At 34.6% G+C, this 16,335-nt stretch overlaps 1 protein-coding gene and 1 pseudogene across 1 annotated transcript in view; both read right to left on the bottom strand.

The window, feature by feature from the left end:
* Positions 1-15,029, bottom strand: part of LOC108760941 (hybrid signal transduction histidine kinase B) — an 84,450-nt gene extending 69,421 nt beyond the window's left edge. The window contains exon 1 of the mRNA XM_018507245.1: positions 13,686-15,029. Within this exon, the coding sequence (XP_018362747.1) occupies positions 13,686-13,947 (262 nt within the window). The 5' untranslated portion in view covers positions 13,948-15,029. The remainder of the gene's footprint in view (positions 1-13,685) is intronic.
* Positions 14,975-15,491, bottom strand: LOC108760881 (uncharacterized; annotated as a pseudogene).
* Between the last annotated feature and the right edge of the window lie 844 nt (positions 15,492-16,335).

Genomic DNA, 16,335 nt, shown 5'->3' with positions numbered 1-16,335 from the left:
CGTTTCGACATGCTCTTTGATATACGATACTGTCTGGCTGATTGGTTATCCAATTGTGCAGCTTTTTTAGAATAGACCTTCGTTCAAGGACCTTGGCCAAGCAGACGAGGACCAGACGTGCGTGGACAGACGGCCAGCTATTTCGCCACGCTCGCCGCGCTCGCTTTCACACTTGCATATCCTTCTCTGACACATAACAAAACAATTCTCAAGCCAACTCTATACTCATTTTATCATCCAGCATTTCATTTCATCCTCGGGAAATGCTCGTGATTTATGCGCGAAGCGTGATTTAAACAGACGAATGTATGTAGAAAGTTTCCTATAGTAAATCAAAAATTAATTCGCGTATCTAAAAATTCTTTTGGTACATGTTACAATTTATTTTATATGCCTAGTTCTTTTTTGTCATCTTTGGAATAATTTCCATAAATATAAGAATTATATTTCAATACAAATGGTACGGTTAGGAAACGCAACTCGCGTGTGTCGGAATTATAAACAAATTGACAATCCATCTCACTTATAAAAATTTATATCGAATAAACGCAAGATAAATGTATTCTTTTAATACTTTGATTTTCCACCGGTGTAATTATAGTTTATTATTACATCTGTCACGACACGAGTTCGACTGATGCGTAATATCGCACAGCATTCCGGAGCAGGGATTCCCAAACCTTTCAATCTTTCGCTCGATTCAAATCGCAAAAAACCTTGATACATTTATTCATCTCATCCACCATGTATGTATTATATATAATACAAGTTTTTATGAATAATTCAATAGAATTCGAGTGTAAACATATCAATAAATACTTATTTATTTATAAACATTTATTTATAAACATACCAATAAATATTTATTTATTATTGCTTACATTATAATTTTTGTACTTTTTTAAATTTTCCATTTAAAGAAATATAATTTTTCTATTCAAGTACTTTATAATACATTCCACAAACGGAGAATTACAATTAATCTCAAATTCACGCGTAAATCATGAAAGGATCAGAATTACACAAATACAAAAACTTTATTTTCTTTAATTTATGTATTTTCTGTTAACTAAACATTCTCTTACCTTCACTGAAAAAAATCATTGCAATTATCATGCTTTAACTCGAATTCATAATTATTTTTTGGGGGGGACAACTACATCTTTAATTTATAGTAGTTTAACCATGCAAATAAATATAGTTAATTATGCTATTAATAACAGTCACACACACTGCTAAAAAATCTTTAGTTTTTTAAATAAATTTTTTAGTTATTAACACATATAAATAGTAAATAAATTTAAGAAAATAGTTACATTTTATATTTAAAATTATAATAATTTTTAGTACAATTTTTTCATGTTTGAGAGAACTGTATATATCATATATGATTATTATTACTAATATTATAGCAGTAATAATCATAAAAATGAAACTTTTCTAACTTATTAATAATTATTTTACTGCCCTGCGATTATAATCGCAAATATCGAACACTTTTCTCTCAATTGTTATTGGAAATTTTTCTATATTTCTAGACTTCTTTTCAGAAGACATATCTCCGGTTTGGGAACCAACGCGTCGGAATGACGCACGTGAACAGCACGCTGACATTCGTCAGAGTTGCAAACGAGAGCAACGTATACGCGTTTCCCTTTCCTCGCGTTTCATCGTCGCTTGGTCGACGCTTGGCTATTGTTTCTTCCATATCAATGCTGACAGATCATGTCTTGTTCTCTTAATACTGATTTGACACGTGTTAATGTCAACTGACTTTGTGCCTCTCGAAAGAACAAAACGTATCTATAATACATAAAGTATGCGATACAAAAAAGATTATTCTTCAAAAATTTCCGAACAAATTCCTTTCCTGTTTCAGCACTGATTGAATTATAATCAATAAAATGTAAAATGCCTGTGTAAGCCTCTGCAATTCTTGAAGCATAAAAAAGTCAAGCCAATCTTCTTGAAATATCCAATATATTAAGTGAAAGATGTACAAACGTTTCGATCTTCGATTTAGATACGTTTTGTAAGTTAGCTGTCGAAATATTCTAGTTTTGAAATCCATTACCTACGAAATAAGTATAAATAACAACGAGAATCCTCAGCGTGTTAGAGGAACAAGAGTAAAGTACTAATAAAGAATTTGTTGCTCGTTTAAAATTGGTAATAAGATATCTGAATTTGTTGCTCTTAAAATATCCGTTTTTCAAGTTTGCCGTTCGCTGTAAAGTACTAAAAATTAATAGTCTTTCGACGATCTTTATATGACAAGTTTATCATCACGTAGGTTGGTAGAAAAATTAGTTATTAGTATGATTTTCTTTTTAATACTGAATTATTTTATAATATACTTTTGAGAAATGTCAGAGTCCGATTTTTTGTTTATTTTAAAACAAAAATAGTAGCTGTGATTGTTTTATTGGACGAATTCAAGACGACAGCTAGGTATGCTTACCGAGCGTTTGAATACGATTAGTTGGATCTATAAGTAACAACCAATTATGTTCATTTGCTCAGTGAGCGCAGGCTAGCCGCTTTGTCGCTTGAACGCGCCCATTATTTCGTCATTTGCGTGATGTCGAGAACGATCAAGAAGTAGTGGATCCTTTTGAATTCTGCTTAATTTTTTCAGCGAGACAGTGAAAAGTTTGTTTGCTTGTGAGCAGTATTGAATAGTTGTGATCTTGTGTATTGATCTCTAATGTAACCCCTTTGATATAAACCTGTATACTGGTGGTAAACCTTTACATTAGGGGACACCTCTTCGATGATCTTGATATGTTATAGAGATGAGGGTACTGATTAACTTTTCTTTATAAATTAATCGGCGGTCTCTTAAAGTTTTCGAGATATATTTAACATACAATCATAAAAAGCACACTACATGTTTAAGTAAATATATATATACATATATATGTATATGTAGTACAATATTTAAAAAAATTCTAAAATGTAAACACTGTCTTACTCAAGGTGGTAAGAAGATGAGTGAAAATATAGCTGTGTTTGCAACACTTTAAATAAATAACTTTTTTCGCAATAATTTGCTATCGATTTATATATTTTTATTACTTATTTTGATACAAAATATTTAATTTTTTTGTTTTAGTTTGTTATTTTCTCGCTGTTTTTGACAAATATCTTAATAATAACAAATACATTGTCAATTTTTCAATTATTGGACATATTCGATTATTGGGGTATTTACCTTATCTGTATGTGTTCGCGTAAACCGACAGCCTTCCGTTTGTTCAACTTTCTTTAACTGTATCATTTTTTTATCTGTAGATAATAAACTGAAATTGTAGATATATAATAAACTGTAGATTATATACACTCAAAAAAAGATAATCTAATTGTAAAGTGAAATTTCCGGTAACCTCATATTCTAAGCAGAAACTTTTACAGAAAGAGTATTCCTCTTCCAATGCACTGGACTATTCATCAAAAATGTATTGGAAATTATTCTAACAATTTTCCTATTGTATGAAGAGGAATATATTTACTGAAAGTGGAGTGCCCTCTTACGAGTAAATTATATTAGGAACAGCAAGATTTTTACTGCAGATGCAAAACGAAAGTACTCTAACTGTAAGAATATTGTGCTTAGCATATTTTTCTCTCGATTTCAGAAGATTCCTCTTGAGGCCGTATATAAGAATAAAATCCTCTAAAATTTAGCGGTTTCTGCTAATATTAAAATATTTCTTTTTAGGTGTACATTAAAGATGCAGAAAGGAAAAAAAGGAATATCTCTAGTGAGATCATTAAAGACAGTGTTAAAATATAAAGAGGACATAATAGTAGACAATAAAATAGTGTCGAAAACTGGTTTAATTTGATAAAAAATTGCAGAAGAATTGTTGGTTCATGGACAAATTAAACCAACATCTTTATACACATTTGTCACTTGTAACAGATATAATTTGCATGGATTATTAGGCGTTCAGATGTTTAAATCAAATTTGTGGAATAAAAATCATAATGAAATTATTAAATCTGTCGATACTTCATTAAAAGATACAATTAGTATAAGCGACGAAAAATATTCGCAATAACATTAAAAAAGTATGAACCATTACTGAATACGGAAAGCGAATCTCTCTGTGTACGATTTAAAAGCGAAGAATGGGAAGACGTAACAGCGCAAAAAATTTGGAATTAAATACGAATTCAATGTGGTATAAATTTTAAAGGATATTATTTGACACAGAATGCTGATTATGGTCATATTGATGGTAAGTGTATTATTATTTAAGATATCTGATACGCTACGTGAGCGTATCTTATTAATATGGAGAATGATGAATGTAACTAATAAGAAAAACTATTCTCATCTTTAACTGTTAGCAATATAAAACCTGTCAAGTTATAATGATAATATTATATTAGAATTTTCTCTCAAGGAACTTTAGTGTCAACTTTTTTTTAACGGTATCACGTATTTTTTATTTTTTTAGGAAAGCGCCATTGTGGATCAATTTTTCGAGGCATTTTACAAAAATATTCTATTACGTAAAAATAAAACGCACATTAACATCCGGAAATGGATGAAAAATGAAATTTGAGAGGTGCTAAGCGGGAGAAGGTTGGCGAAATCTTATGTACTAAAAGTGTGAAATTGAAGAAGCAAAGCAACTAATGTCTCTAGGAGGACCTGAAGCTCCCATGTTTTATACACCAAAACATGAAAGAATTGCTTCGGATTATCTCGATCCAAATCCAATAAAAAAAAGCGCTTGAAATTTCAAATCCGATGTGATGTACAATAAATTGCATGAAATGGATTTTGGCTCTTTATGGCTATACAACATTTTTTCTAAGAGTTGTACTTTTTAAAATTTTTTAATGGAGCAAATGTTGTATAGCCATTGATAAGCCAAAATCCATTTTAAGTAATTTATGTACATCACACCGAATTTTTCGAGAAGTTCCAAAAACTGGCTGTTGCAACTAATTAAAAATGCTATGCCATATTTTACCATTTAATTTGCTGCAGCAGCCAATCTTTTCTTTCAGTGTGGGCAAGGATATTCTCAGGAGGTTACTGACCATCTCCGAAAGGAGACGCGAGCGTAAATATTTTGGTTCCTATTGGGATCGAACCCGGAAATGATAGACTAATGCGTTGTCTGCTATGCCACGCTTGCACGCGAGGAAGAAGACTTAATTAAGGATATATTCTCGTGTAAAATTTTCAAAAAATCGATATTTTTTTATTGCATATTTCGATCTTACAACATTTCAAGAATAGACTATCAAAATTTCAGAAATAAATTCGAAGAATTAACGATTCTACAGCCAAAAGTTCTTTTTTTACAGTCAAATGTTTGAGGAAGTTGAAGGCTTACTTTATGGATCAAGAATCGCTAATTAACGGTAAATAGTTTAATTATTATTTTATTTAAAAAAAATTGTAAAAAAAACTTTAAACACGTTTTTCTCGAAACGTTGTTTTTTTGGGTGGTTGACATCCAATTTCGGGAAAACTAACCGACCGATTTAAAAAATTCTTGCGGCGTTGTATTCGTAGATTGACTAGCGTGTAAACTAGAATAAACCGGTTTCACTAAAAATTAAATTTTTTATCCAACTTTTTTAAGCGAAAAAGAAAGCGTTCTTTCGCATCACTTTGTAAAAATACGTGTCAACTCGCGAATTTTCAATATTTTTCTATAATTCTAATTTACGTAATAGCCACGCTAATATACTTTAAGAAAAAAATTTTGTTTTTTATTTGTCTGGCTATTGGTTCTCGAGATATCGTGTCATCTAACCGTTTAGTCATTTCATTTTTTCAATTCTGCGTCTCTCAACTAATTTCTTGGAATTTTGGAATTAAAATATTGCTGTAAAAATTGTTTTCTCATATATTGACATGTGTATTAATAAATATGTGAAAAATTAGAATCGTACGTCTTATAGTTTTCTTTAAAAAAAATTCCAAAAAAGGCCTTATTTTTAGTGTGGTTACACAAGAATGTACCCTTAAGCAGGTTCTCGCGTTTGATAAAATATAAAACAAGTCTAAAATATACATGTAATATAAAAGTTAATAATATCAACAATATCTAGAAAAAATTTCATTGACTTTTATCATACCATTTTGAAGATATTTGATTCTAAATTTATAGAATTTACTAACATATAAAATTAACAATAGTTATGTATAATGGCATAAGATATTGTTAGTAATCTTTTTATTCCATTATTTTAATCGTTTTACATATTACTATGAATAAACTGTCTATTGACTAGGAAGCGCGAGAACTTCTTTAATAATGAAAAATCTGTTCCAAAATTTGAATTTGATGAAGACGAACAAACGGAAATTGGTGGTCAAAATGGGGTAAAAAAATAAATTATGAAATTCAAGATAGTATTTCTCAAAACGATTTAAAAGAAAAAGAACAAAGAAAACCTGATACCTATCAAACAGATCCGCAATTATTAATATATATATTGAATAAAATATAAAACATGAAAATATAAAACGTTCTAATAATTTTTCATTCCACGCATATAATTGGTACTGTGTTAATGAATTTTAAGCGAGCAACAATTGTTTTAGTGGTACTTTATACTTGTACCGCAAGCACGCTAAGATTTTTTATTTATACTTATTTTGCGAGCAAAAAAATTTGTAACTTGCGTATTTCGAGAGCAACAAATTCAGACGACATCTCAGTACCAATTTTAAACGAGCAACGATTGTTTCACTGGTACTTTACTCTTGTTCCGCAGCGTGCACGTTGAGGGTCTTCGTTATTATATTACTTATTTCGTAGGTAATGGATTCACACACACACAAAACTAGGATATTTCGACAGCAACAAATTAGCAGATATAGCAGTTTTTGATATATGTTTTTGAAAATATAGAGTTCGACACAAGATGGATAAAAATTATTGATTTTTCTATTGTTTATAAATTAAAAAGTCTCTTTTTTAGAGTGTACATGTTAGTAAAATGATAATGTAAATATAATCCGAAGTTCTCTAAAAAATATTCTACTAATAGGAACGTTATCCTCATTCAGTCATATTACATTAAAAATTATTTCGCTCGGTTAATTTCGATGTGTTATGGAATATTTACTCGGTAATATAATTACGAATGGATGCCACGAAAATGTCACTTCTGCTTGAAGAGAACATATCGCAGAATTAATGTGACAGACACTTCATTTTTGCGAAGCATCATTTGTAATTGATTCCATATAAATAAAGTGTAACTTTGAGCAAAATATACTGAGGTATATTATAATTATAAAAAATAGATTAAAGATAAAACTTGTTTAGTAATACGGAAACACAAAAATTCAATATTGAAATACTTCTCGCGCGAAGTGCAATAAAGATAAATTTACGGCAATTATTATAAAACAGAAATATACTGATTTTCTCAGTTACATAATTATTTGTATTAAATATTACTTGTATTAAATATTATCGCGTTCTAGAATTCATAAGTAAACTTCGCCATAAATGGAGCACGAATATCAATATCATCAGATTGCGTTCAGATTATAAAACGATTTGCTCGAGAAAAGGTTGATCATTTCATTGGGATTTAGCAACTAGAGCCATTATTAAAACGCTAACATCTAACGTTAATCGACAGGGTGAAAAATATCTCTTCAATAAACGATCTCGAAACTGCTTCCTGCAGCATTGACAGTTTCTCGATACTTTAACTATATGTTCGAGGATAGTATTAATATCACGCTATCTCGACGATAAATATGGATAGCTCGATAAGCCCAGTTAGGTCTCAGTTGTTTACAGTACGCCATATACTTCCGCTACTTCACCGCCTAGTATTGCACACACACCAGACGTCCTTTACACGTGCATATGCGACGAACACGCCGCGATCGGTTATTTTTGTTTAGTCTGTCGGTCGTTTGAGCCTCTGTGTTCTCTCAAAACTACCGTCGCATGTAATTGCCGTGCACACGGAGAAGCTGTCAATATCCGACTACTTAACTTTCCGACGTTCCCGTTGTTGCGAAAGGTACAACAATTGAGTGCTCGTTATGAAGGAAAAATCAGAACAATACATTGTAATTGGATTTTCCTGCATCTATTCCTAACATCTACTCTCACCTCGATTCTCACGAAATCTTCTTCTATTCTCATATTGCAATATTTTATCCTTAATACACGACAGGTCATTCATGTCCTGCGTATTCTCTTTGAAATACTAGCAATACTAAATAATAATTCCCCTATTCTTTCCTTTTTATTAAATACACAACTTTATAAATATTTTCGAAAGAATTGAAATATATAATGTAAGAATCACTTAATAATTGTTGTATACTTGCAAGAAACGAATGATTTATCATGCTAACGATTAAATAATTAATATAAGACCGCATAATAAAAAATTGATACTTTAATTACAAATTAGAAAAATGCAAAATGAAAAGTTACAGGAGAGAAAGTAATTTTATCTAAACTATTTTTTTCTTAAATTTAGAAATAATGGAGCTGAGACTGTCAAAAAAAAGGGGTTAAAATCGGTACGCGGTTATCATCTTTTGCAAGCGGTATTTTATGTATTCAAAGTTACTCGCGTAAAGCTCCACGGTTCGGATGATTGCACGGTAAAATTTACTTCCTTGCTCCCGGAAGTCGCGTTATTCCTTCCGGACGAAGGCGAGTCCCGACTCCCGAGAGCCGTCTGCCAACATTATAGACACGGTGCTTACAGTGCTCTCCATACAACGGGGCGAGTCAATACTTTATAGTTCGAAGTGAACTCGCTCGCCTGCTCGTACTTCGCTATCACCCCCTCGTCGCGCCATTCCCTTCGCTAGGAGCCGTCGCGGAGGGTGCCAAGAGCACCAGGGGCTTTAGCTCCTCATGCCCTTTCTGCCCATCACCGCGCGCAAGTATAGTGAGTTCTGTCGATCTGCGAATGTCCTCTACATATATAAAGACTAGAGCGTGTAAAAGAGAATGACTCGAGGGGAAATTTACTAACATTTATTAAATAACAAGAAATTGATTTGACAATTTAATTATAGAAAATAATTCAATTTTCAAGTTTTAATTACGTATTATATAAGAACAATTGTTAATTCGAACTTTGTCAATTTACTATGTTTGCCATTTTGATGGAGAGTGCAATCTTAAATGTATAAGAATATATTAAATTAAAAACTTTATGAAAATGATTGTAAATTTTACGTCACGAAGAAATTGAAAAATTTGTAAAAGAAAGCTACGTTTTTATATCGCATATTTGATTATTAAGAATAAATCGTATTAATATTTTGAGTATTCTGAAGATAATTTAAAAGTTATGAAATATTTATGTAATCTACTTCGTCACACTTATTGTAAATTTATTGTTAGAGGCGTATATAATTAGAAAATATATAAGATATTTAAATCTCTCTTATATAGCAAGAATAATCAAAGCTCTTACAAAATAATTATAGACCTAAAATAATTCGCGATATGTGCATATTTTGGGTTAAGATGTCCAAGAAATTGTCGAGGCGTCTAGCAAGATAAAAACTTGCTGCGTTGTCGCAAAAAGTAATCGTATCCAATTCTCACAAAAAATGAATAATTCTTAGATAAACCTCTGAGTTAAACAATCACAACGGAAAATATGAGACGCGAGATATAAATGTTTCCAACGCAGAATATTTAGAATGATATCTAACACTGTAAAAAATTGTTTGATAGCAATTAGCAAAACAACGCAGCGCGGAAACGCTGTTGCGTAAGGTCCATGACCGGAAGGGTGGCGAATATTACAGGGCGGCCGTCTCGGAGGGGCGAGGTGGTGAGTATCTAGGTCTGTGTAACGATTTTTAGAGATCCCTTTACCCTTACGATCGTTCAGCCCATAAAAAACTTGAGGCACCCCACAGTAGTCGAAGAGCCAGGGTTTCCATAGCGACGAAGCCCTTTCGCTCTTCGCCTGCAGGGCCTCCTTTACCCTGTTCTGCGGTAACCTACCGGCTGCCGTTGCCACTACCCTTAACGCGTCGTACCAGCCTCGAATTCCGGAGATATACGTCGTAACATGAACGCGACATAGCCAGCCCAGAACCGATGGAAATTGCCCAGCCGATCGTTCGGTTAAATTTCTCATCCTTCTATACATATATATCACGTTTCGCGAAAAAATATAATTATCTAATTCTCCAATTTGAAAGATTTTTTAAATTTGTTATCAAATCGCAAAATTGTTATCTCTTCCAAGATCAATAGTGCGAATTCATAAAAAAAAAAGGAGAAAAACTGATCAAATATTAAAGAGATACTCGTATACAATGATTCTAATTAAATCTGAAGGACACACTGAAAAAAACATTTGTTCAACTAACTAAACACATTTAGTTGTTTCCATATTTGGTTAATTCAACGAATTTTATTTAATTGAATTTAACCATAGTCTGCTTACCATTGAACAGTTTGTTAAACAGACTACAGTTGAATTCGATTAAATAAAATTTGTTGAATTAACCAAATCTGCAAACAACTAAATGTGTTTAGTTAATTAAACAAATTTTTTTTTTTCAGTGTGTTGAATTAACCAAATCTGCAAACAACTAAATGTGTTTAGTTAGTTGAACAAATTTTTTTTTTCAGTGTGCTAACTATAACAATTCTAATATTATAATATATGAAATAAGACTGTAGTTATAATTACTAAAATTATATAGTCTTTTCGGTGGATTTTCGTAAAGAATTCGCGCTGGTTCGTCGGGGTATTTCTTTGAATTCATACAACGAGAACAGTACTTTCTCTCCACCGGTGCGTCAGTTCTTTTCTAAGGATACGAAAATAAATCGCGAGTTTTGGGATGCCTGACCGGTTACTCAGACCATTTAGTCATTCCTCTTATACCGGGTATACTTGGGCATCGCGCAGTCACGAGAACTCATCGTTGGGAACTGTCCAGATCACGAATTAGATCGTAAAAGAGAAGGACGACTCTGCGCTCTCTTGCAGGAGCACGGAAATAAACGCGTTAAGTAATGATACAAATGTACGAACAGCGTGCATTTCAACGCGGGAATCGACCGGCGTAAATGTAAAAATTCGATGACAAACACATCAGAAAGTTTTATTCGAATGAATTATTAAATTGACGTGACGGTATACACTCTTAGATATAAATAAATTACAACTAACACTTATACCTTATCTCACATTTATGACGACCCAAACACAAAACGTACTTTTCTAATAATTAATCCTCTGTGATCCAACCGGGACTTTAAAAACCTATATAAATATTTAATTTTGAATTATTAAATTATTCTCAAATTCGGTGTACGTACAGCAAAAGTGAAAAAGTTTCGGGTCATATTGTAATTCTTGAATGTTAAAAGAGTGTATCAGAATTTTTTAGAGCCCAAAAACCCTTTGAAAAACACAATCAATCACCATATCCGGTTAGACAAGGAAAACGGTGGACTACAGAGGGTTAATTTAATACATATTTATAGAGGCCACAAAATATAACGAAAAGCCCGAAATAAAATGCTTTATTTCTTATTAGCTTATTACAATTATAACGCATGAGTCAAAATGTTATATAGCAAATGTTTTGATAATAAAATATCTCTGCAGTTAATTTATAAAGAAAAGATCAATTTTTACCTCTCGTACGTAAATTGAAAGTTAAGTTCACATGGTCACTGTCGGTGACGAGAATTCAATTGTCGTCCCCATCGTCGTAGTTGCCCGGCATTATAGTCGCTGTATAACTCGCATATGGGGAAGAGGGAGTGACAGGGTATAAAAGGGGTAAGGATGAAGAAAGAAGAATACGTTCGACCGGTGCACGAAGGAACTATAATCGACTGATTTGTACGCGGAGTCACGACTCGTGTACGTAGCCAGACGTAATCAAAAACACGAGATAGAACACGCGAGCCGTGCGGCCCTGTTCTGTACGGCTCTTCTCTTTCTCTTTTTGTATGTATATATATATATATATATTTCTGTTTGTCTCTCATTGGCGCACCAGTCTTTATTGCATACTTATCTTAATCCTAACTGATTTGTGATGGCGCATGATAAATTCATCATGATTACACACAAATTAGATTAATTCTGATGCGGAAAGTTTCTTTCATCCTTTACCTCGAAAACGGCACTTACTACTAAACTGACACTTGAAAATGTCAATTTTAATGTTTCGATCAAAGATGTATATATTAATAATAAAAGAATAATAATTGTTATTTATTGTTATTTTCTCATTATCAAAGATTTAATCAAAATGTAATGGATAAAAGTGTCGAACGAGTGCAAAGCCTATCAAAAAATGTATCATCCTCTATGCTCGCATAAAACGAGCATTTTCACAATAATGTAAAAAAGAAAAAAAAATTAATATATATATGAAATAAAGAGAAAAAATTCGAAGAAATTATCTCTCTTCTTTTGGTTCAACCAAAAGTATAAACGTGAGCAGTGCTCCGATTTCTGTTCTGGTCGTCGTAAACGAAAGGTAGCGCGAGGTGATGCACGAGAAGGTACAAAACAGAAAAAAAGGGGTACAAGGGAGGACCGGATTGTGGAAGATGGTGCACGGTTGGAATAGTTAAAAATAACTCTGACCAAAGATCCTGCGGTTCCTGTAAACACGAGCTCGAGCATGGCAAAACGAGCATGGCGCTATTCGCATACGAATATACAGAGGGTGATCCAGAGGGATTTTAGCGAAGCGATAAACCAGCGAAAGGATACGCGCGCGAGTCTCATTCAGATGCATTTAAAGAATCAACACGAGAGCATTGCTTTATTGCTTTTCACAGAATGACGGCTTTCAAAGTGAAAAAACGTTTGTTATTTTTTAGCTCATGCTAAACGAACTAAATATAACGTGTCTATAATATAACTTGAAACAATCAGAAAAGCATTTCTTCAAATATTATCTAGTAAATTTAATATAGCACATTATCTAGTAAATATATTTTAAGTTTCTGTATCTCTCGTCATTAATACAATATAATTATGTAATTTTAGTGTTTAGTAAATATAAAATATAGCAATTTAATCGATAGAATTGGATTCCATTTACAAAATTTTCTAAAAATATCTTGTCATTGTTTCAAATATAAATAATCCGTTTACTGTTCAAAGAATATATGCCTCTATGTATATATTCTGTATATTAAAAATTTCTAAGCACAATTATGTAAAATTTTAAAGAAATCTTCAATTAATATGCTATAAATTATATATCTCAAATTTATTGTGGAAAAAATTTTTATTTTTGTACAAAAAGTAATTTCTTTTTTAATTTTCCAAAAATTTAGTTTTACTTTCTATTTTACATCCTTCCAATATTAATCTAATTTATAAAAGAAACTATGTTAAGAAGGGCTACGAATCAAAGTAACAATTTTAATGTAAGTAATAAGATACAATAACATAAAAATAAATAAAAATAAGAATATGCCTACATTAAACTAACAGACGTTTCGACTCCGATCGGATCATTTTCAATGTTATAAAAATAGTATATATTGTTTGTTAAGGCATATTCTTATTTTTATTTATTTTTATGTTATTGTATCTTATTACTTACATTAAAATTGTTACTTTGGCTTGTAGCCCTTCTTAACATAGTTTCTTTTATTTTCATTAATTGAGCCATATTATATTATGTAATCTAATTTATATTTAACACTCACGTGCTTCCATAGAGGTGTCTTGAGTCAGTGGTGGATGCTGCGTCGTCGTCGTCGTCGTCGTCGTCGTCGTCGTCGTCGTCGTCGTCGTTGTCGACGATGCAAATGAATCTTCGTTGTCGCGCGCGATGGCGACCTTGACCTTGACCTGCTCCTCGTCGTCTTGCTCGCCCTTCGATGAGCTACGCTCAGAACTCTCGCGCACCCTTACACGCTCGGCCACCTGCACATTGTCTCCGGAGAACGCCGACCGCGACGATGACATCGGCCCGGCGACTGTTGTCGTGGTCCACTCGATGACACTACCACCACCAACTACGACCGCACCATTATCCTCGTTTCCCACGAGCACCAACTCCTTTCCTCTCTTATCACCTTCCACTCGGTCCTCGGTCACTCTCTCGACGTCATTTTTCTCGGGCACGGTGCTTCTGGCGTGCTGAGTCGCATCGAGGTACACGATGTTCCGCGTGATCGTTCTGGTCGCCACCGCCGTCGTCGTCGTCGCCGTTGTCTTCGAAGCACTTTCGTGAAGTAAAATATCTCGTAGAGAGCTTTCCGGACGCAATATCGATCCCCCAAACTTGAAGACGGGCTCTAACAGCGGAGTAAAAGTCTGGACTGCAGGGCGAATCCTATCATCGATTGACGGCCCGGGTTCCACTTTGCGAGATTGCGGAGGGTGTTCGTTAGCACGTCGCCATGCCTCCGGCCAAGGGTCGATAAAGTTCGGGGAGGGTTGATCTTTCAGCTTCGATCTCTTGCTTATCGCTACTCGCTTCGCTCTTCCTCGTCGCGCTACGATCTCTTCGTTCTCGTTGTCACGACTCGGCGTCAGAATGGAAAGATCTTGATGTCTGACGACGACGGTATTCAGCGGCGTTAAAGACGGCGACGGTCTCAATAACGTCGGAGGCGACGACGACGACAGCGGCGGCGGCGGCGGCGGCGGCGTCAACAATAACGGCGACGTTAATGACAGGGGTGACGTCAAGGGTGGCGCGGACGAAGGCGAAAGGCGTGTCGCCAATGTAAGATGATCCAGAGTTCCCTGATTCGCGTGACCTTCGGAACCGACGTCGTTAGGGCTAGACGCGCGTTTGATCGCCCTCCGGAACGGGCGCGGCGCGAACAAGTAATAATCGGACGATCGCGGCGGCAGGTAAACGAGCGTAGGAGCGTCGACTGGATGGACGCTATTCAACGGTTCGAGTATCACCGGCGCGGCCGTCGTCACGTGCGTGAGATCGTCGAGAAGAGCAACAACGAGAAGAAGCAGGGGCAAGCCCACCCCCGCCCCCGTGGTGGCTCCCGCTACCCCCTGCCGTGCGATAAGAATCCGCGAGGCGGCCGTTCAATCCGGCTGTCCGCGATCCGCTCGCGACGGTGAACTTTGACGTTCTTTGTCTTCTCTTCTTCCTCCTCTTCCTCCTCCTCCTCCTCCTCCTCCTCTCCCTCTTCTTGCTCCTCTCCCTCGCGATTTACATGCAACCACACGATCCAGCGGTCCTCCTGGAACACCTGCCCGCATTCGACAATTGTGTTTCGCGTCCCCACGTTTGATCCACCTCGGCTCGTGCCGGCGTCGTGCCGTTTTGGCATTTATTATCCCGTCGCGCGTCCCAGACACGTGCTGCTGCTGCTGCTGCCCCTGTTGCGCTCGATCTTGCCACCACGATGGGCGATCGACTTTACCGTATACTCGATCGACGAGCCGGATAATACTGTGCACCCTGTCCACGGGCATTCCGCCATCATCGTGCACCCCGTGAACAGTCGGTGCCGCGACTCGCGTCCCGACGATGCTCGCCGCGTTCACGTTCTCCGGCTGCGTCGCGCGGCATCTTCTTCTCGCGCTTCACGCCTCTTCCTTCTTCGCGTCCTTGCTATCTACAGACGCTGTCCAAATAGCGTTCAGAGGACTACAGCACAATCTGAAACAATCAAAGAATTTTGCACCTTGACATATTTGGATCAATACCTTTCTATCTACAATCCTTCTTGTCTAACAGATATTTCATTTCCCTAGAAACACACTTTTTCTTCGCGCTTTTTTTCCTTTGATAGTTTCTCAATTGAATCTAAAGTAAAAGGGGGATCTTAATAATACAAGATCCACTTTTCTTTTATTTTTCTAATTTTTTTTCTTAATAAATAATATAAATTTCTTAATAAATATGATTTAATATGTTTTGTTATCAAAATTTTGTTAACGTCATGAGTTTTTCTTTATATCTTTTTAAATCTAATTTATTGTATTTAATAATAATTAAATAAATGAATTATTATTTTTAGTTATATTTTAATTTTCTATTATAACCATATCATAAAAAATTATAATATTATAGAAGTTCAATTAATAAGTAACAAAACCATTTACTACTTTAATTATATTCGCAATTAAATTTGAAGAAAAATGTAATTTTGAGAAATATAAAATATGAGAAATGTTGAAAAATTAAGACAAATGTTCACAAAATTTTCATCTTGTCTGGTACTGAGTTAACGTGAAATGTTAACATGATCAATACCAAGTTCATGTCGTTTGCCGTTAATTATTCACGGGACGCAATTATCCCGTCGGGAATAAAAGGGTTAAACAGTCCAATAACGAGCACAAATATGGATATAATAGTGTATGGATGTATCTCTC

The sequence above is a fragment of the Trachymyrmex cornetzi genome, unplaced genomic scaffold, assembly GCF_001594075.2.
Source record: "Trachymyrmex cornetzi isolate Tcor2-1 unplaced genomic scaffold, Tcor1.1 scaffold230, whole genome shotgun sequence".
Classification (NCBI taxonomy): domain Eukaryota; kingdom Metazoa; phylum Arthropoda; class Insecta; order Hymenoptera; family Formicidae; genus Trachymyrmex; species Trachymyrmex cornetzi.
The sequence above is the reverse complement of the archived record's forward strand: the minus strand, read 5'-3'. Positions and strand labels throughout refer to the sequence as shown.